Source organism: Rhinatrema bivittatum, chromosome 10 (genome assembly GCF_901001135.1).
Source record: "Rhinatrema bivittatum chromosome 10, aRhiBiv1.1, whole genome shotgun sequence".
In the NCBI taxonomy this organism is placed as follows: Eukaryota; Metazoa; Chordata; class Amphibia; order Gymnophiona; family Rhinatrematidae; genus Rhinatrema; species Rhinatrema bivittatum.
This window is the reverse complement of record NC_042624.1, coordinates 63267696-63289019: the sequence shown is the minus strand read 5'-3', so window position 1 is coordinate 63289019 and position 21324 is coordinate 63267696. Positions and strand designations below refer to the sequence as shown.

General features: G+C 42.6%; 1 protein-coding gene across 10 annotated transcripts in view; it reads right to left on the bottom strand.

The window, feature by feature from the left end:
* Positions 1-21324, bottom strand: part of CACNA1E (calcium voltage-gated channel subunit alpha1 E) — a 735423-nt gene that overhangs the window by 93846 nt on the left and 620253 nt on the right. For all 10 annotated transcript variants that reach the window (XR_003858904.1, XR_003858905.1, XM_029617785.1 and 7 more), the window contains exons 29-31: positions 18456-18616; positions 12963-13100; positions 11884-12085 (exon numbers count right to left, since the gene is read on the bottom strand). Coding sequence is in view for 8 of the 10 variants with exons in the window: in XM_029617785.1 (XP_029473645.1) it covers positions 11884-12085; positions 12963-13100; positions 18456-18616 (501 nt within the window). In the remaining 2 variants the exon portion in view is untranslated. The remainder of the gene's footprint in view (positions 1-11883; positions 12086-12962; positions 13101-18455; positions 18617-21324) is intronic.

Genomic DNA, 21324 nt, shown 5'->3' with positions numbered 1-21324 from the left:
ATGTCTGCTCATGCACCCATATGCGCATGTATGGGCTCTCACGCACTCGTTTTAAAATTAGCCTGATAGCGCCCAGCGTCTTCATTCAGTGTCAGATGTGCAAGGACATCAGAATAGTGAATACAGCTGAGCAAAAGAGAGACTGAGAGACTATGCGTTGGTCCTCACTCCCATGAGCTCAGGGCCTTGGAGGTTTATCCTCCTCCCCACTGGAACGAATCCTAGCACCTGGGGCCAATGCGAGGAGACTGGGAGTATGGACTGGACTGTTGCGAGAAGATAAATTGGGAGTAAGAGTGACCCTAGTGATAACCATGTGACCCTGCATTCCAGGAAGTCTCAGATGAGGGGGTTTACAATTAGATTTAATGAGGAGTCATGTGAATCTAACTAACAGATGAAATCAGATTGTAGTTGAAGTATTAGATCAAATTGACCCTGGAAGTTAGTAAGTAAAAGGAGGAACCAAATCACTTCTTGGTTTACAGATTATCTTTGCTCTTTAAAAAGAGATGTTAGAGGAGCCCTGTCTGCTGAGAGAGACGCTGAGCTGCAGATCTATGGAGGAACCGATGCCGACATCATGACCTGGCACCCTGAAAGCTTCAAATCCCTCTTCTGGTGGCATCCCGCCATGCCGCAGCCTCACACCAAAGAGCGCACCCCTATGCCCGTTTTCTCTCCCGATTTCTTCCTCATATGGGGAAGACGAGGTTCATGTGCCTCCAGTCAGCACAGGAGCCTCTTTAATCAATCTCTAGATCAAGTTAGATTCTTTTTTTCCCCAGTGGAGTTCAAATATCGGGAGTTGGAAAACTTGGGGGTTCTTCCCCATTCCCTCTGAGCTGGATCTCTCTCTCAGTCCCGATGACAGGCCCCACTACACACACACACTTCTAATGGGAGGTACATAAAACCTATTGACAATTCAATAATATACATCATAGCAACTTTCAAAAGCCAAATTACATGCGTAAAGAGCATTTACGTGTGTAAAACCCAGTTTTAAGCATGTAAATTCTTTAGAAAGTTACCCCCAAAGAATACAAAAATGCAACACTAAACACAGCAAACAAATAGTACAATGAAATCATCAAGTAAACAAATTACAGTAAAGGTCGAAAATTAGCCCAGCATTATCAACTGAAAATAATGGTAAAAAATAAAACCTATTAAATTCACTGATAAAACAGGCTGAGATAAAATATAAAAACATCCACTACAATTTAATCATGGGGGAAAGCTGACAGCTGCTGAGGAGCGCATGGTTCAGTGTGAGGTATCTTCAAAGGTTACTGGTGTAACAGGGAAGTTAGAAGGAGAGGTTGTGATAGAGGCAGAAGTAGCCCAGGTGCATTTAAATAAAGAGCATTCATAGATAAATGATTCCAAATTACCTATTTCAACTGCTAGACAGGTTGTGAATACAATTTAAAAAAACATACTTTGAATTGTCTGTGTATGAATGCCAGATATCTAAAAAAATAAATTGGAGAATTGGAACATATGGCACTGAACAAAGATGTATTCATAATAGGCATCTCAGCTGCCTGGTTGAATGAGGATAACCAATAGAACACTGTGATACAAGGACCAAATTTTATCGAAATGATAGGCCAAGTCAAATTGGTTGAGGGGTGGTGCTATATGTTAAGGATGGTATAGAGTCAAGCAGGATAAAAGTCCTGTAAAAGATGAAATGCAATGTGGAATCTATATGGGTGGAAATTACATGTGTAATGGGAAAGAGTATAACAATGGGGGATTACTACCATCTGCCTGGCCATGATGGAGAAACAGTGAAATGCCAAGAGAATTGAGGAAAGCTAACAGACTACTAAACTTTGGAGGGTGTGGGTAATAAGTATTTTGAATGAATAGATAAATAAATTAGTCTACATAATAATAATGGGAGATTTCAATTACCCCAACATTCATTGGTAAATGTCTCTTTGAGACTTGCTAGGGAAGTGAAATTTCTAGATACCATAAATGATTCTTCATGGATTAACTGGCTTTGAACTAATAAAAGGAAGGAATAATCTAGATTTAATCCTCATTGCAATGCAAGAATTGGTGCAGGTAGTGGTAGGGCCACTTGGCATTAGTGGTCATAATGTAATCAATTTTCACATAATCACTGAAAGGAGGATATTAAAATAAAACTACTGCACTTCAAAGCAGATGACATTCATCTGGAATGATGAATCCCATGAAAAAGGGGGCGGGGCGAAGGGGGGGCGGGCCTGCGAAAGGCCGCAGCCATTCGCACCGTGGTGGTGCGATATTGCCAGCTGCGGTGCAGCCAGCTGCAGCTTTTCGTGCAAATAGCGCCAACGTAAAAGGTGGTGATATTCGCCGTGCTACTGCCAGAGATAATGTTCCTCACATTATCGCCGGCAGTGGGGCCGCGGCTGACTCCTCCCCTCCAGCTTTTTTGCATCCTATCGCATGCGTTAGGCCCTCATGCACGTGATAAATGTTTAGAAAATAACCCCCTAAGTTTGTACCTGAGGCAATAGAGGGTAAAGTGTCTTGCCTAAGATCACAAGAAGCAGCAACAAAATTTGAACCCTGGCTTGCCTGGTTCATAGCCTGCTGATCTAACCTCTAGGCCAGTGGTTCTCAACCTTTTTTCTGTCGGGACACACCTGACAGATGGCTCTCACATGCATGACACACTGACCCATGATAGTCACGGGGCTAGATGCAAAAGTACAGTTTGCATCCACGGGAACCCCCATTGACCGACAATAATGGATGTAAAGCAGAATTATGACATTCCCCATACAACTCACCCTACAAAAAAAGATATTCTGGTTCTGGTGTCATCTCAGAACAGCAACTCAAACTCTTTCTACTTCCAGGCTCAATAGCCCTACTTATGAAAACACAGCAGTTTACCACCAATGCATGTCCTCTTGAGAAAACACAACAAATAAGACTGATACAAACGCTTACATGCAAGTAAAATATCTCATCTCGTAACAGACACAGAACCGACCTAACATACTCCCAGGATCTGTAGGAATGCACATAAACTAATCCGCACACAGTTACACCTGTATTATGGAATACACTCAAACAGGAGCAACCCTATCTATGAAAAGGCAACACTACAAATATTAAATCAGGCCCTAAAAACCAATACACCTCTTATTAGGAAAACAGAACTAGCAAGCAGCTATAGATCCCCACACAGAAATAATTGTAAAACTATACTAATAAGCAGAATAAATGTTTCAAAACAGCTATGAACAGAATAACATCCAACAATTAAAAACTCATAAAAACTTTCTCCAAACACCAATAAAATATTTCAAAAAAGCAGACATCACATAATATTAAATAATTAAAATGGCAGTCAATCAAGAAAAATAAACTTAAAAAGCCACCTTTACTTACCCCCTCCAGCAGCTCTCCTACTCCCCTTCCATGCAGGCCGTGGTACACACCAAAAGCAGCAGTAGAAGCTAAGCTCTATACTCATGGTCCACTTCCTTAGTGCCCATGTCTCTCACACACACACCATACCAGTCATGCCCCCATGACCAGTTTCTGTCTCTCACACACCAATCATCTCCCAAACAGACTTTGACACACACACACCAGTCACCGTCCTGAACAATTTCTCTCATGCCATACACACACACAGGCTTCCCACTCCCGTGTTCTACTTACATATATGGGCTTCTCACTCTCATAATCACTTTCTCTGTCTCACACACACACACACACACACACACACTCACCAGTCTCTCACTCCCATGCTTGTTCTCTCCACATGCACAGGCTTCTCATTCCCATAATCACTTTCTTTCTCTCTCTCTCACACATACACACACACACAAACACACACCAGTCACCTGACTTTCCTCATGCATACACACACACACACACACACACACAGGCTTCTCACTCCCATGCTGTGTCTCACACACACCCAGGTTTCTCACTCCCATGCTCACTCTTCACATGCACAGGCTTCTCATTCCCATAATCACTTTCTTTCTCTCTCACACACACACATACACACAAACACACACCAGTCACCTGATCTCTCTCATGCATACACACACCACACAGGCTTCCCAATCCCATGTTCTCTTTCAGATATACAGGCTTCTCACTCCCATGCTGTCTCACACACACACAGGTTTCTCACTCCCATGCTCACTCTCTTCACATGCACAGGCTTCTCATTCCCTGAATCACATTCTCTCTCTCATATTCACAAACACCAGTCTCTTTCTCTCACACACACCGTCACCTTACCAACCAGTCTCTCTCTCTCATGCATGCACACACATACAGGCTTCCCACTCCCATGCTCTCTCTCACATAATCAGGCTTCTCACTCCCATGCTTTCTTTCACACCCCCACCCCCCCCCCCCACACACACACACATACACACAACACCAGGCTTCTTACGCCCATGCTTTCTCACATATCCAGATTTCTCACTTCCATGCTTTTTCTCTCTCTCTCTCACACACACACACACACACACACATCAGTCACCTCCCTGACTAATGTCTCACACTCTAACATACACAACAGTCATCTCCCTGAGCAGTCACTTTCATTGTCTCTCACATATACAAACACATCAGCTCTCTGACCAGTTTCTCTCAATCACACACATGCTCTCAATCACACACAGGCTGGCTGCTTCTCTCTCTTTCTCTCACTCACTTCCTCTCCCCCCCCCAGCACAAATGGTAGCTGCAGCAGCCTCCTCCTCCAGCCCCCGCAGGCCAAGAAAGAAGAATCCCATCGGCCACGGGAGGCTCATGCTGCTGTCTCCTTTCCCGATTACCGGCTGCTTCAATTACACGGGGGCCGATACTGCTGCCGCCGCTGCTATTTTTCCACGCGGCACGACTCTTTCTCCTTCCTGCGCACCGCGTATCACTTCCTGTTCTGGGTCACGGGGGGGGGGGGGGGGCGTGGGAAGAGGAAAAGGCCAGCCACGGGTGCCACAGCTTCTTCTAGCACCGCTGCCGTTCCCACTGGGCTTGAACGTACTGATAGCCCGGTGGCAACGGCAGCAGGGAAGGAAGAGCAGCGGGAAAGACCGGAAGCACGCGACACGTCTGCCGGTGCTTGGCGACACACCGGTTGAGAAGCGCTGCTCTGGGCTACTCCCCCACTGCCTTCCCCAATCCAAAGAAGACCCAATGTGGTTTACAAGAAAAATATAAGTAACAATAGTGATGATAACTTTAAAACACTTGCAAGGGCACTCATATACGCATGTATATGGCCGTGTGCAGATCTACCGAGATATTTTAGAACCTGCATGTATCATATACTTGCAGCTTATATAATATGCATAAATCCACCCTGCAGCATGCACTAACAGTTATTCAAAATAGATATTCAATTTAGCTGAATAAGTTCTGACTTATCTGGCTAAGTGGCGGTTTTAAAAGCACTACTTAATATGGCTAAGTAAGACAGCTAAATAAGTCTTAAAAGCGCTACTTATCTGGCTAAAGTGCTTTTTGGATATGGGCTTGGTCCTCAGAAAGCTCTAAGTTACAATTACAATATAATAAACCTCCTACACTAAAACAGCACTAACTGCCAGCAGTACTCAAACAGTAACAAACCTAGCTATGAAAAAGCAACATTGCAAATATTACACTATCCCTAAAACACAAATATACCTCCTATTAGAAAATAAAAAAAATCATGATACTGTAGATCCCTACGCAAAAACTACACTTTTGCAGAACACTTCGACTTGGTCACATATGCAGAACATACACCAAATACAGAATAGAAAAACCATAAACAGAAACGTGTAGACAAGAACTGAACTGGAACCATCAAGCCAGACCTCAAATGCTATAGTAACAATGGAAAACAAACATCAACATTCTTCATAAAACAAACAATAAAATTAAGAAATATAACATATCAATAGTAAAATCATAGTAATACAAATAATCCATATTTCAAAACAACTGACAATAAGAACATTCACTGATTAAAAATTCATAAGTTTTTAGAAATTTTCCAAACACCAATAACATATTTCAAAATAGCAGACATCTCATATCACCAATCATTTTAAAAAAGGTTTATGGTTTATTGCTTTTATATACCATCACATCGGCCTGGCCTTCACAACGGTTCACATTGCATAACATAGAAAGAAATACAAACATTTATCAAGTATAGTTGCATCTAAAATCTGTTAAAAGTACATAAAATATATTTTAGATGCTAAGTTTTTAAATATTAATAGTCTAGGAAGCCAGAAATCATAACAATTATACATATTAAAATGAAACATAAAATATCTTGTGATGGATAAAAATAATAAAATTGATAAACAAAACAATAAAACAATAATAACAACCATTTTAAGACAAACTAAATTAAAATAAAATATTACTAAAAGAAGTTAAGAAACAGATTCGTGCTGTACTAATAAGTTCTGCTATTCATTTTCTGCAAATGCGCATTTGAAAAGCCAAGTTTTCAATTCGGTTTTGAATTTATCTGTTTGTAACTGTAAATGCGTGGGGAAAGCATTCCAAAGTTTAGATCCTGCTATTGATACTGCCCATTCCCTTATTTGGCTTAACCGGGCCAATTTGATGGTCGGTATTGTCAAAAGGCCTTTATTGGCCGATCTTAAGTCTCTTTGCGGAGCATGTATTCTTATTGCAGTGTTCAGCCATTCTGTCTTGTCTCCATATATTATATTGTGGAGGAGAATGCGTGCGGTTTTGTACTGTATTCTATAGTTTAATGGCAGCCAATGGGAACTTTTGATTTCCAGATGCCCTCAGACATGCTCACCCTTTGGACGTATAAACAAGAGACGATAGCAGCCTCCTCCTATAGCCCCCCACAACCTACGGGACTTCTCCCTTTCTTTAGGCCGTGGGGCAATGCTGATCTGCTCCTTTCTCCTCCCTTTGGTGCACAGGCCGACCTTTGCTGACCCTGCTGCCTCCCACTCTTTCAGGCGTGGCAGTGATGACACCTCCCAGGACTGTGGGATGCTGTCTCCTAGCGCTGTTACTGACCTTCCCCAGCATTCTCCCTCTTTTCCCCCAGCCCCCATCCCATCCTGCTTCCCATCAGTCTCCCTCTGACCCCTGGCCCCCTCCCATGCCCCTCCCCAGGAGTCTCACAGTCCTCCATCCATCTCCCTCTCATTTTCTAGCTCTTATTCTCAGCCCACCTCCTTCTCCTGATCTTCCAGTGGCCACCAGCAGGTCCCGCGCATCTTCCCGCTGTCGTCACCACCAAAGCCAGCCAGATCCTTACCAGTTTGCTGCTGCTGCTGTGGCCCTCGTCTTCCTGCTCCTGCCGCAACCCTGTTCCTGCCACGGCCCTCATTCTCCTGCTCCCGCCATGGTTGCGACCCTCAGTTTATTTCTCCTGCCGCAGTTCGCATCCTCCTGTAGCAGTCACGAGAGCGAGAACTACCCTTCATTTCATGTCCCCTCCCTGCCAAGCCCCAGCACACTCATTCCCCCCCCCCCCTCCCAGCCCCTGCTACGTTAGACTGTGCTTGCCTTCTACAGTCCTCTGTGTGTGCCAGTTAGTCAGACCTCTGTCCGCCATCATCGAGCCGATGCGGCCTGGTCCTGGTTTCCTCCCTCCTGGCCCTGCCACGCTGAATAAGAGCCTCCGGCCCTCCACTTCTTAGGTGCAACCTGCAAAGGGTGCGGTGGTGCCATGCCGTGCCAGATGCTGTCGCTGATCCTTGCTTGGCGCTCCCTCTGAACCAGAGGCTTATTTTTGTGTGCCGTTTTTCCCGCCCTCCCCCAAAACGATAAGAGAACCCCCACGAACAATATTGTGGGGTTTTCCTATTGTTTTGGGGGAGCCCCCGATTTCTGATGATTTTGAAAATATCATACGATACTTTCAATCGTCCGAAGCCTGATTCACATCCCTAGCAGTTAGCAGCCATGGAGAAGAAAAGCAGTTTGGAAGACTGACCTGCTGCATCCTATCAGATATGAATGATATAAGTAGGGACCTTCATTTTCGGTTTTTATTGTTCCTTATTTTTCCCAGCAACTTACCAGGGTTTATTATGACAAGAACAAAACAGGAGAAAATCAGCTGAAAAAAAAAAAAGACTAATTTTTCTGGGTATATATCTGAGATTAGTTTGGTGGACAGAAGCCAGGCCAATAAAACAACATTAACAGATGCTCCCACCCACCCACTCAGCAGCATCCCCATCTCTAGCTCCATCCTTTGCCCAGCATGTCCATCGCTCTCTCCTCCCACCCTCCTCGCTCTGCAGCACTGCATTTCTGCTTTTGTACAGGGCCAGGGAGCCTGCCAGGAGGTGCTTCTGGTGGGTGGGGCCTGTTTCAGATGCATTGATGGCACCAGACAGCAGGCACTTAGGCTACATGGTGGGTGAGGTTGTGGGACTTGAAACATATCATGGGTGGCCCTGCCCACACTGGCTTCCAGCAGTGCCTGAATGTCTTGAAACACTGCATCTGCAGCTCTGGAGCAGCTTTTTAATCAGCCTAAAATTAGGGTGGATATCAGTTTAAACTGATTTGTCACCTTTGGAAGAAACTGGGAATTTATGGGTGAAAATCGATTTAAACTGAAAACGAAGTTCCCTAGATATAAGCCAGGCCATGTATCCCTATTTCTCTCCATATCAAATGCTGCAGAATAAGCAAAGCAGGACCAGAAGAGATTCAGAACGTTGGTTAAGCTCTTTACTCAAATCATCCCCCAAAGCTAATAACACTGCTGTAACACTGGCTGTAACAGATCATAAATCACATCTGCATCAAGAAACTCTTGTAATTGTTAGGCAACTGCTCTCAGAGACGGTAATTTTCAAAGGGACTTGGAAATGGCTCACTGGAAAACTGTGAGACTGATACATGCGTTAAGCTATGTGCAACACGCATTGAATGCACACAGATTTCCGTGCACAGGAGAGAGGCATTCCAGGAAGTAGAGTCTGGGTGGGACTGGGACTTATGCGCATTCTTTTTTATTAAAAAAAAACCAAAAAAACATGCACATGAATTCTCTCAGCAAAGCTATCTGCACCAAATAGCAGGTTTAACTGAGTGCACATCATTTTGCTGGGATAATTTTCAAAGCGGACTTACGCATGTGACTTGGTTTTGAAGATTGATGTACCTTACGCACATATTTGCTGGCTAGCTTATGCGAGATATTACAAAATAACCTCTCACATGGGCTTAACCCCCAAAATGGGTTACTTCATATAGACTGGTAGTTTTCCCAACCTGGAAACATCAGGGGTGATTCTTTCTCTGTGGACGTATTGGTGAAGATGGTAGAATGCATTTGGAGAGAGGGGCTGATGGGGTTCATAGTGGATGAGAGGCGCAGAGGCGCTGCTGGGACGAATAGTAGAGAGACTGGAGAAGGGAATAAAGAGGATAAGCTGAAGGAGAGAAGGAAAAACAGACTGGAGTGAAGGGGACTGGAAGCACAAGAGAGTGGGAGTAGAGGCAGGTGAGAGGCGAATAAAGGTGAAAAGTAGAAACAGACGGCCATGGAAGATGGTTGGGTAAGAAAAGGATAGGGAGAAAAAATAGTAAGCAGAAAGTAAGAGAGAAAAAGAAGAACAAAAACAGAAAAATTGAACAAAAGAAATGAACCGATATGCACTGTGAAACTAAAGCTGTTTTAAGATATAAACATTTTTAATAATAAAATTCGCTTTTTTCATGTTAAATAATCAGAAGTATGTGTTAATTTATGCAGCTATGCCACAGAATCCAAAGAACTGTGCCACAGAATCTTCTAACTCCTGAAATCTCACAGCAGGGCTCCTGATTATAATGTAAAATTAGGGTATTGCACTTAAAAAAAGTTCATTTTGCTTTTTGTCTTTTTTTTTTTTATGGGGATTTTTTGTTCAGTTTGATGTTTATTTCTGTTCATTTCATTTATTCAATACAAAATAAACATCAAAAGTAACAGGAAAAAAACCCGGAAAATAAAAAACAAAAGGAAAACCAGGAGTTGAGCACCCCCCCCCCCCCCTGCCAAAACAAAACTTAGCACTGCTGAAATTGAAAAATTGACCTCTCCTACCCCCATCCCCAGGATGCCTCTCATCCATTCCATGGGATCTCTAAAATCCAAATGGGGCAAGATTCCCTGTTGCTACTGCCCCACTGGGTCCCAATTTGAAAATGGCACTGGCTAGCCCTAAGGCTGGCACCATTTTGTTGTACGAATGTACAGAATGTACAGTATCCGGCCATACATCAAAATGGTGTTGGTCCCAGGGCCAGTTGGCACCATTTTTTAAATCAGGACCCGCTGAGTCAGCACCAACTGGGTATCAGTTCTACCCCATTTGAACTTCAGAGACCCCACGAAGGGGTAAGAGGTATCCAGGAAGGTGAAGGCGGGCTTGGGGGGGATGTCCCGAGCAGTCAGGATACCTGGCAGGGGTAGAGGTCTGCTATTTCTGAAATGAAATGAAAAACACAATAAATTTTGTTGAGAGTTTTGTTTCATTGTGTTTTGAAACATTTTATTAATGAAATAGGCTATTTCCATCCTTTCTGCAACTCACAATAAGTTTGCATTTCCTGTTCCAGGATGCTGTGGAATTAAAGATGGGCTTTGGGAATGAAGTAAAGCGGGCAGTTTAAAACAATGCGGAGGTAATTTTCAACAGCACTTATATGCATAAAACCTAGTTTTATGGGCGTGTAAAGTGGGTATGCGCATGAAATTATGCATGGAACACAACTTCACATGTACTTTTATGCACATAGGGGCAGATTTTCAGAGTTACACACGTAACTTACGCACGTAACCCCGAAAACCTGCTCCCGTGCGCGCTGAACCTATTTTGCATAGGCCCGGCGACGAGCGCAAGCCCTGGGACCCATGTATGTCCCAGGGCTCGAAAAAAAGGGCAGGGAGTTGGGGGAGCGGGTCATGGGCGGAGCCAGAGGCCTCTTCACCGCTGCTGGGCCTGGGAATCACGTGCCGGGACTCGGCCGGCGCGCACAAGCTACGCCTGTCCAGAGGCAGGCGTAAATAATGAAATAAAGGTAGGGGGGGATAAGGGTAGGGCTGGGGGCGGGTTAGATAGGGGAAGGGCGGGGAAGGTGGGGGGGGGGGGGCCAATAGAAAGTTCTCTCCGAGGCTGCTCTGATTGTGCACCCCCTTGCGCGCACCGACCCCGGATTTTATAACATGCGGCTACGCGCGCATGTTATAAAATCGGGCCCATAATGAATAGGTGCTCCAGGGTTGGAGATGGGGGTGGGGCAATTTTGGACTTTATGGGTGGAGCTGAGGTTCCCCGAAGGGGCAGGGCTTCACAGACATTTCTTAAAAGGGGTTGAAGAATGGAGGACCATTGATTTTATAAAGGGGTTTGTGATGGAGAGGATACTGGGAGAGCGGGAAGGGCATAGAGCTCTTACTTTCAGGGTGGTTCGATCATTAGGTAGTGTGAGGCAGTTGTCTCAGGCAAAGGAATTTTGGAGCGACAAAAATCACCCCCCCCCCCCCAAATTCTCTTCCAGCGGCTGCCTCACCTGCTGCCAGACACATAGTTAAAGATCCCAGCAGTGGTGCAAACACATGATGTGCACGGGCCAGAAGAGGAGCCTTGGTGGTGCAAAAAACATAAGGAGAAAGAAGGGGAGCACCATCTCAACCTTCGCCTCAGGCAGCAGATTCCCTTGGACTGCCCCTGCTTACTGCCACTTTTACCAGCACAGTAAAAATAAAATGGCGGGGAAAGTGAAACGAAATGAAAAAATTAGACGACAAAATAAGGAACGAAATGAAATTTGTTCCCATGCTCATCCCTACTGCTGTATACATTACAGATACAGAAGTTTGATCAGTTTTCCTCATTTTACCTCATTCTTCTCCAGGCTGCACTCCTCCATCATTTTGTCACCCTGTTCTTGGAAAGTGATGATGATGAGGGCCACAAAGATGTTGACAAAGAAGAAAGGGAACACCACAAAGTAGACAACATAAAAAATGGACATCTCCATGCGGTTGCTACGGCTCGGCCCATGATCTTCCTCTGTCACATCCACAGAGTGCTGCAGTACCCTAGAGCCAGGAAATATAAAAAACAAGAAAGTCACAAACACTAGCCTACGAGCTACTAAACCCACTAATGCCAGTCTTAGGATCGAAATTTTCTCCCACTGAAAAAACCAAGACATATTTCATTATAGGACTTTTCGCTCACACAACCAATCGATTTGTGTCTTTCTAACAGAGCACCTCCCCAATCTTCCATGTTTTTATATAGATAAATCTCTCCCAATGTACCAATCAATTATTTTTTTTCCTAGAAGTCTCCTAGCTACATAGAAAACCAATTCTAAATTTCCTTTTGTCTTTCATTGGGCTGTCCCACACTGGTAGAAAAATGTCTGAGGGCTCTTGAGGCAATTTAATATCACAATTTGTGTATGGCTACCTAAATACGACTTCTCACAACCTTTATTTACAAATTGACCCTTTTCTCCCTCCTAATTCCATCTCTTAGAGCACTGTACAGTTCTGAACCCCAGATCGCTGCTCAGGAGCATTCAGCCCCTAGCTTGGTCTTCCACATTCTGTGCTAAAGTAATGATGTTGGCTTTCACCAGTAGAAATAGAGGTAAGCAGAGGCTGAGATAAGATACAGGAAGAATAGAAGGACAGTACTCAGGGAATACAGCACCCAGAGGCAGTGGAGAGGAAAGGGTCAAAGAGAATCAGGAGGACTAGAAGATTTCTACCTTCTATTAGCACTCAGTTTCGGAGGCAGCAGAAAGGGGTTCAACATTCAAAGAAATTAACTTCTGAAATTACTTATCATTCAAAGACGTGCAAACAGGTCTCAAGGATAACATTTGCTCTTGTTCAACTCTTTTAGGTAAAGCTGGTGGGAGGAAAAAGATCACAGAAGATGCAGACAAGATAAAACAATACTTACTGTGGCCAGCCTTCACCAGTGGAGACCGTGAAGAGAGTAAGCAAAGCCCAGATAATATTATCATAATGAAACTCATGTCGTTTCCATTCCCGATGTTTCACCTCCATTTTATTCTTATCATGATCCACATAATTTCCTCTATAAATTTCAGAAAGACAAACATGGTGTTATCAAACATGCAGAGCTAGCAAAATGACGGCTGAAAGATTATAGACACTGGACTAGTTAGATGAGTTTCAAGATAAGGTGAGGTGGGTAAATGAGACATAGATGGGATAAGGGAAAGAGAGTGAAGAGCAGAGAAATAATGATGGTGAAAGAAAGTAAATAGAATGGAAGAGAACAATGAGGCAGAATAGAGAGAGAGATTAAACAAAGAGGGACATTGAAGAAACTGGGGATCTTCAAGTTTCATTTTTATTGACCATTGACATCTTCAGCTACCTTAAGATACCAAGTCCAAATCCATATATAAATATATAAACAAACAACAAAATTAAGAAACTTATGCATCCCAGATGACGAGAGAGGGGTTCTGTTTTGCAATAGCGAAACATTAATGTACTTAGACCTGACCTCAAGGCCCATCTTCCCACACTAAGAATCTATATTTCCAAGGGTTCCATCTAGAAAGGAGCTGTCCTCAAGATCCTTCCATGTATCTTACAAGGACAGAGGGATGATCCAGAGTCTTCTCTTTGTCCAACAATGGAAGTGGGTTGTCCCAGAATTTTGCCCTTTCCTCCAAATGGAAAGAGATATTTTGAGAGTTCATATGTCCCAGTTTTCAAGCATTTAAAACTCTCTTATAATGTGAAGTTTGGAGGGAGGAGTGGAGAAATGCTTTTTAGGAGAAGTGACATTTCATAGTTTAAAGATTTGTGTACACACGACAAGTGCAGAAAAGTCTTTGTTAGCTAAATATATTTATTATGTTATTCAAATATGGCAACTCCACATATATATCAATAGTCATTCAAAAGCAAGAATCCCCCGACACGGACCCCGTGTTTCGCCAGGCCGGCTGCGTCGGGAGGGACAGAATTTTATGCCACCAACCTGTAACAACAAAATATATGTATATATCGACCAAAACATATGATAGGGCAGCCTTAAATTAAACAGAGTAATAACATTTATAAAACCTACCGGTGTTCCAGACTATGTTGTTTCATAGGGAGCGCACAGGATATACCGTACAGAAGGCATTGAAACGCTCATATTTTTGGTGCGAAAGGTTTACACCAATCAGAGGACTAAGTCAAGTAACCAATCAGAAAACGACACATGCGGGACATCAGGGGCAAAGCGCTTACATTCAGATGAAGTGATTCCACTCCAGTTCCAGATTTAAGCCCTTAGGAGCTACAGTATCTAAGGCATAGATCCATTTTTGTTCTCTTTTAATTATTATCTCAGAAAAATTCCCACCTCTCATAGGGGGCGTGATGATCTCCAAAACAAAAAATTTCAAATCAGACACAGCATGGGAACATTGTACCCAGTGATCCACCAATGGTGATTTTTCCCGGCAATTTTTTATATTGGACCGATGTTCAATAATACGGGTCTGTATCATTCGTGAGGTTTTCCCCATGTATACATTTTTGACAGGGGCAGCTGATGATGTATATCATTCCTGTTGAAGAACAATCAGATTCGCTGACTAGCGAGTATGTTCTCTTTGTGGTCGGGTGAACAAATGATGTCAATGAAAATGTATGAGCACACACCGAACAGTGTCCGCACGGTTTATGTATTCCCTTATTAGATGGAAAATTACTAGAGAATGCCGAGTGAACAAGTTTATCTCGTAAATTTTTTCCGCGATGAAATGTGAATCGTAGTGTGCTCTGAAAAACATTCTCTATTGCGAGGGCTACCCAGTGTTTCCTTATAATCCTAGTTACTGTGCTGCTTAATGTAGAAAAGGGTAAAATACAATTAACAGCAGTCGAAGGAGTACTGTCTTGCGGGAGAAACAAAAAATCCCTGTTAACATAAAGAGCACGTTTAAAGGCCTTCTTTAGTACTATGTGAGGGTACCCTCTCTCACCAAACCTCAACATCATCTGCTTAGCTTGATATAAATACTCCTCCTTTGTGGAGCAAAACCGCTGGAGTCTCAAGAATTGGCTGGTAGGGATATTCTTCTTGAGATGGTGAGGGTTAAAACTATCAAATGCTAGCAGAGTGTTACAATCAGTGTCTTCCCAACACAGTGAAGTTGACACACCAGTGTCATTTATTGAAATCAAGATGTCCAAAATGGTACCTGTTCTGGATTGATATAAAAATTAAATTGTTATTACATTGATTCAGCCAATCTATGAATATAAGGAACTGTATATCAGTTGTTACAGGTTGATGGCATACAATTCTGTCCCTCCTGATGCAGCCGAACTGGCGAAACACAGGGTCTGTGTCGTGGGACTCTTGCTTTTGAAAGACTATTGATATATATGTGGAGTTGCCATATTTGAATAACATAATAAATATATTTAGCTGACCAACAAAGACTTTTCTGCACTTGTCGTGTGTACACTTATACTGTTGAGTGCAGTACCTGCTCCAGTTGCGGTATTTTGGATAGTTAAAAAATTTGCAATAAGACACACTTAAACATCTTCCAAATGGGGAGTGCAACTTTCAAAGCAATCTAGACACATTAAAATGGATTACCACAACTCAATTGCCTAATCTGAAAAATAGCCTCCTCTGGCTGGCCAAAAGTATGTGCAGGCTTCCCCCCCCGAGCACATGTTAAGCTGCATTATAAGGAGGTGTTCCTAGGGGGTGCTTGTGTTTAGGTTGGGAAAGGAAAGCAGCACATATGTCATTTGAAAAGTATTTGTGCTATTTTATCCCACACAAAAAGAACAGGCACGAAGTACTAGGGATGAGCATCTGTTTTCAAAAGAAATAAAAAATGCATCAATAAAACGTGTTTTGTTAGAAAACAAAATGAAAAAAATACCTGCTGAATATTGGTGTGTGTCATTTCAGAAATAAAAAATACAGTGCTACTGACATTTAAAAATTGAGCTCCCTCCCCCTGGGCCTTCCCCATATGCCTGTTATCCCATCCATGGGGGTCTTCAAAGTTGAAATGGGGCAGACGTGATCCCTAGTCACTCCTGACCAGCCAGGTTCCATTTTTAAAATGGTGCCTACTGACCCTGAAGCAGGTGCCATTTTGTTATGTGGCCGTACAGCACACACTGTAAACAAAATGGCGCCAACCTCAGGGACAATTGGCACCATTTTAAAAACAGGATCCAGAAAAGCAGGAGTGACTGAAGACCGCTCTTGCTCCATTTTTACATCAGTAACTCCACAGAAGAGAGTAAGAGGCATTCAGGGACAGTACTGAATTAAGGGAAGGCCTGGAAGGAGGGGGTTTCCATTTTTAAATGTCAGCAGTGCTGGGGGGGTTTTAGCAGAAGCAGGACCCTTTTTTTCTGTTTCTTTCTTATTTTTAGTTTATGCTTTGGTGTTTATCTCATTTCTAATAACAAATCAAAATGAAATAAACATCAAATGAAACTAAAAACAAATTTAAAAAGATGAAACAAAATGTTCTCCATGTATATCCCTACAAAATGTGGGGATTTTTAGCATGCATACTATATGCCAATTTTCAAAGAGAAATTACACAGACTATTTAAAAATGACCCAATATATTTGTTGCCATATTGTTCCTAAATTACATGTTTCTGAGCATGTAAGATTCAGGGGTGTCTCCTTTTGAAGAAGGGCTGTGTCAGAGCCCAGAAGATAATGCAAAGTACAGGAATACATTTTTAAATCTCTTGTATAAACTTATCGCCCTGCATGAATGGAAAGGTGGGAATTACAGATTGTGAAAATATTCACAGCAAAACTAAAAATGGTGAAAAAGAGGCTTTACCCCTCTGTGGGATTTCATCATCCCAGAATTGAATGGTACAATTTTTGATGAGGTAAACACAGTGGGTGAAATTACTATACTCTGAACAATTATTGTAACAAATACATAAGCATAAGAGAGTTAACAAACGTTATTATCGAATTGCTTAACATATACCATAAAATGTGTCATGGTGGTTTCACAACACCCACCCTTATATTCATTGACACTCTTACCCATTCATTCCATTAAAAACACAAAAACACAATATTATCATTGAACAGCCCTGCTGCACCAAGTCACTAACACATATGAAAAAAGCTATATGCGCATATATTGGTAAAGCTCTTGGATCCTTATGGCTTATATGCCATTTACAACACTTAACATGAACTTATGTATGATTTACATCACAACAGTGCTTTCTTCAAAAAGTACCCGTGCATCTTCAATGATGTAACACTCTTTCCTTTTCTTAGCTGTTGACAATTTTCCTTCCTCGTGAAGATTAATCACCCTACAAGAGGCCCTTTGTTTCTCCATGAAGGGCTTCATCAGGGGGAACACGCCATCAAAAGAGTTGCAATAACAGCTATAATGCTGAACCAGCTGCTTTTGCACGGGACGACACACACAATGACCTGCTCTTTACTATCAGTGCAATGGGTTGAACGGCAAACCCATAATCCACCACCCAATACGATGTTCCAGCAGGCTCCAGACCGTTCTCAGTCACTACGCTGACTCCTCACACCTTCAAAAAACACAGCTAAGAAAAGAACAGAGTTATATCCTTAGGTAAACTGAAATCCTCACATAAGTTGTGGTCTATGGAAGATATGGGAAGATCTCAGGACTAACCATATTATTGAAGATGCATGGGTTCTTTTTGAAGAAAGCACTGTTGTGATGTAAATCATACATAAGTTCATGTTAAATGTTGTAAATGGCATATAAACCATAAGGATCCAAGAGCTTTACCAATGTATGCGCATATAGCTTTTTTCATATGTGTTAGTGACTTGGTGCAGCAGGGCTGTTCAATGATAATATTGTGTTTTTGTGTTTTTAATGGAATGAATGGGTAAGAGTGTGAATGAACATAAGGGTGGGTGTTGTGAAACCAGCATGACACATAAACAATTCGATAATAACATTTGTTTACTCTCTTGTGCTTATGTGTGTGTTACAATTTTTGATGAAACAGATAAAAACATAGCAAACATCACCCATTTTACTGCATTGGCAGCCCTTCTTTCATTTTTAAATGGCGAAAACCCGTGTGGCTCGGTTATTTGGATTCTGTACAGGCTGTGATATCTTCTCTTGGAACAACATCAGAATCATCTGCGGACGATACTGTACATGAGCTTTCAAGAACACACAAGTAGGACCTGAAGAAAGGGCCTATATAGTTTCAAAAGCTCATGCCATCATCTTTGGCTAACTCTTGTCAAATAAGCAGCACATGGACAGAATCTTGGCTGTTACGTGTGTGTAACACAGTTACGCTCATCTCTTCACGTAATCTACCCCCGAGGGCTGGATAGGATGTACTCGCCCAGAAGGTGCCCTGTATCTTACATGCCGCCCTCTGCACCTACATGCATTCCTTTTCAGTGTCCTTGGAGCTGTCGGTGCAGTAGAAGAACTTGCCCTTAAACAGCTGGACAGCAATGACAGCAAAGATGAACATGAAGAGTTTATAGACTATGAGGATATTGAAGACGTTCTTTAGGGAGTTCACCACACAGTCAAAGACAGCCTACGGGAAAGAGAAGAGAGAGAAAAGCGTGAGCCGCCCCAGAGAGAAGAAAATGCAAACTCGGGAAGCAACAGCAGCAGCATTCGCATCAGGAGGAAAAATTTCAAAAAGACATTTACCTGGAAAAAAAAAAAAGGACTTACTGAAAATAGGCCGCCCTGTATGCAGGTAGAAGTGCGAGCATGGTGCCACAATGCATATACTTTTGCCCACAATGAGCGAAAGCATTTCCAGGGACGGGCTGGGGGGGGGGGGGGGGCATGCAAATATGTGCTTAGTTTTGCATTTTCAAAACTTGGCGTGTTACTTTTTTTTGGGGGGGGGGGGGGGCAGGAGAATCATCTGCAGAAAAAGGAGGTGCAAATATGTGAGTTTTTTTTCCTCAGGCTATTTTCATAGGGGAAAGTATGAACATATACTTTCCCCTTTGAAAACCAGTGCAAAGCCTGAGGGTCAAAGCATTCGGAAAAGCTGCACCAAAACACACAGTTTTAGAATTGCCTCCTGAAGTGTGATCAATGGGCGTATGCATAAGTCTCAAGGTGTGAAGCCTCAGAACTGCATGGAACCCCGCTAGTAAGAGAGAACAGGAGCCTCTCCCCCAGTGAGTACTTACTGAGGAATGCTCGACCTCAAGCTTTGAGTCGCTTGGGGGCTCAGTTCTCTCAGATTCAGGACTTAGAAAGATTTATGGCCAAAGATGATCAACACATTGTGTGAATAAAAAGAATCACCTCCTATGCTTAAAAAATGCAGCTCAGAGACCCTGTGTAGCTTCTAAATAACCACATAAACCGCTGCTATTTGAGTTGTTAGACTAGTCCCTACTCTGACTTGCCAATGCATGATCAAGTTTATTACAATATGCATGGGTATCATTATTCTTTTTCTGATATGCAAAATTGCCCTCCTGATATCACAAGCATCTGGAACTGAGTGCAGAAAGCACAGGGAGCATACTTCTGACACGTCAGTATGAACTAACGGTAGAAAAGAAAAAACTTCAGGCACCATCATATTGCCTCATTTGAATACTTTCACAACTGTTTCTGCATCCCAATTTCAAAGAAAGCAATGGGAGTAAAGGATAAAGCAATGAAATATTTATTATTGAGGGGAAAATGCTGTTTTAATCAGATATAACTGAGCAAGGGCCCGGTTTCCTAAGGCTTTTTCCCATTTTTTTGTGTATGGGAAAAAAAGCTTTAGGAAATTGGGCTCAGAGAATGTTACACATGAGGTAAACGTTCTCATGCATGGAAAAAAGTCGCATAAATTTTTCATACTTTGCTTTGCTCTCATTGTCTTATCAACTACAGCTGCACAAGGCAGACCATTCCATTCATATTCATGTTTCTACGAATCAGAAGTTACAGTCACCATTCCACCCATCCAAGTATAATATGTCCTAACAATTCAAAACTGCACTATACAGAGCAGAGAGGGTAGAGAAAGAGATGCTTACCTATCTCAGACAGCACACACATTTTCTGCCACTAATAGCTCATAATGTAAAACACAGGAAAGGTAGATTACAAACTATAGATCTACAAGAAATACACATACCTCATATCACACCCAAACCAGGAAACCAAATTCAACCAAGACAACATCTTTCTAACTTTCTAGAAGTACTTGACTCACAATTCAGTCTCTCTGAGATGCTTTCACAGTAACTGAAGATTCTGTCTGCTCTTCTGCTTCCTGTGGATCCCAATCTCAACTCCACAGGATCTGCCTTTAGTCACAGTAGATGATGCTGGATACACAGAATACCCTAAATCCTTTGCAAGCTTTGTTACGAGTTATGGATGGTTCAAACATTGAAAGCAAGTTTTCAAGATACCAAAAATGCATTCAGTCTGGTGAACCAATAGGCACTATTATAACAACTTTCAGAGGTACTTTCTGGCCACAGGAATGGAGTTGATAGCTAGGTCAACTGGGAAAACCCATTATCACATACATATGTATAATCAGAAAGATACAATCAACTGAAATACTTCATAATTACCTCACAGCACCACATACAAGGACTTATTCACTCCCACGTCTATCCCAGCACACCTGTGCCTTAAGGATCATGATTATACATACCCATGCAGGGGCCTCTGGGTTAATATTCAGGCCGTACATCGCATTCATCACCAGCAGTAGTTAGTCACAGCAAAGTAAAGCAACCCTGCATGGACAGCCTTTAATAATGATTCAGAAGATGGCATCCTGGATCCTCGGAAGGACAATGCCAATAAACGTGCAACTGATATCTCTCATAACAGTGGGGCAGTAAGCTCTCTCATAACAGTCCTTTTCCATCCCCAGTCTCTCAGACTTAGTACACAGGCATATAGATGTAGCTGGGCTTGTACGCAACTACAGAACCCATGAAGGAGCCGACATCTGGATGATAGCCATGTCTCCTGCCACCTTTTCTGAGGAGCCAGTGGCCAATCTATGAAAGTAGTCCATGCAGGTTTCCATGCAACTGCTCTCACAGGTGAAACTTGGTCAGGGAGCCTCAGTCAGCTCTTTTACTCAGCAACTTCTACGAGATTTATAAAAGATGAGAGACATTTGCAGAGTGACAGATGTGGAAGTCAAAGATATACTCATCTTAGCCAGGTCAAGTTAGGAAGAAGTCACATTCCATATCCTGCCTTCTTATATATCCAGGCCTTTATTAAAATCCATTATCCAATTACCATTAT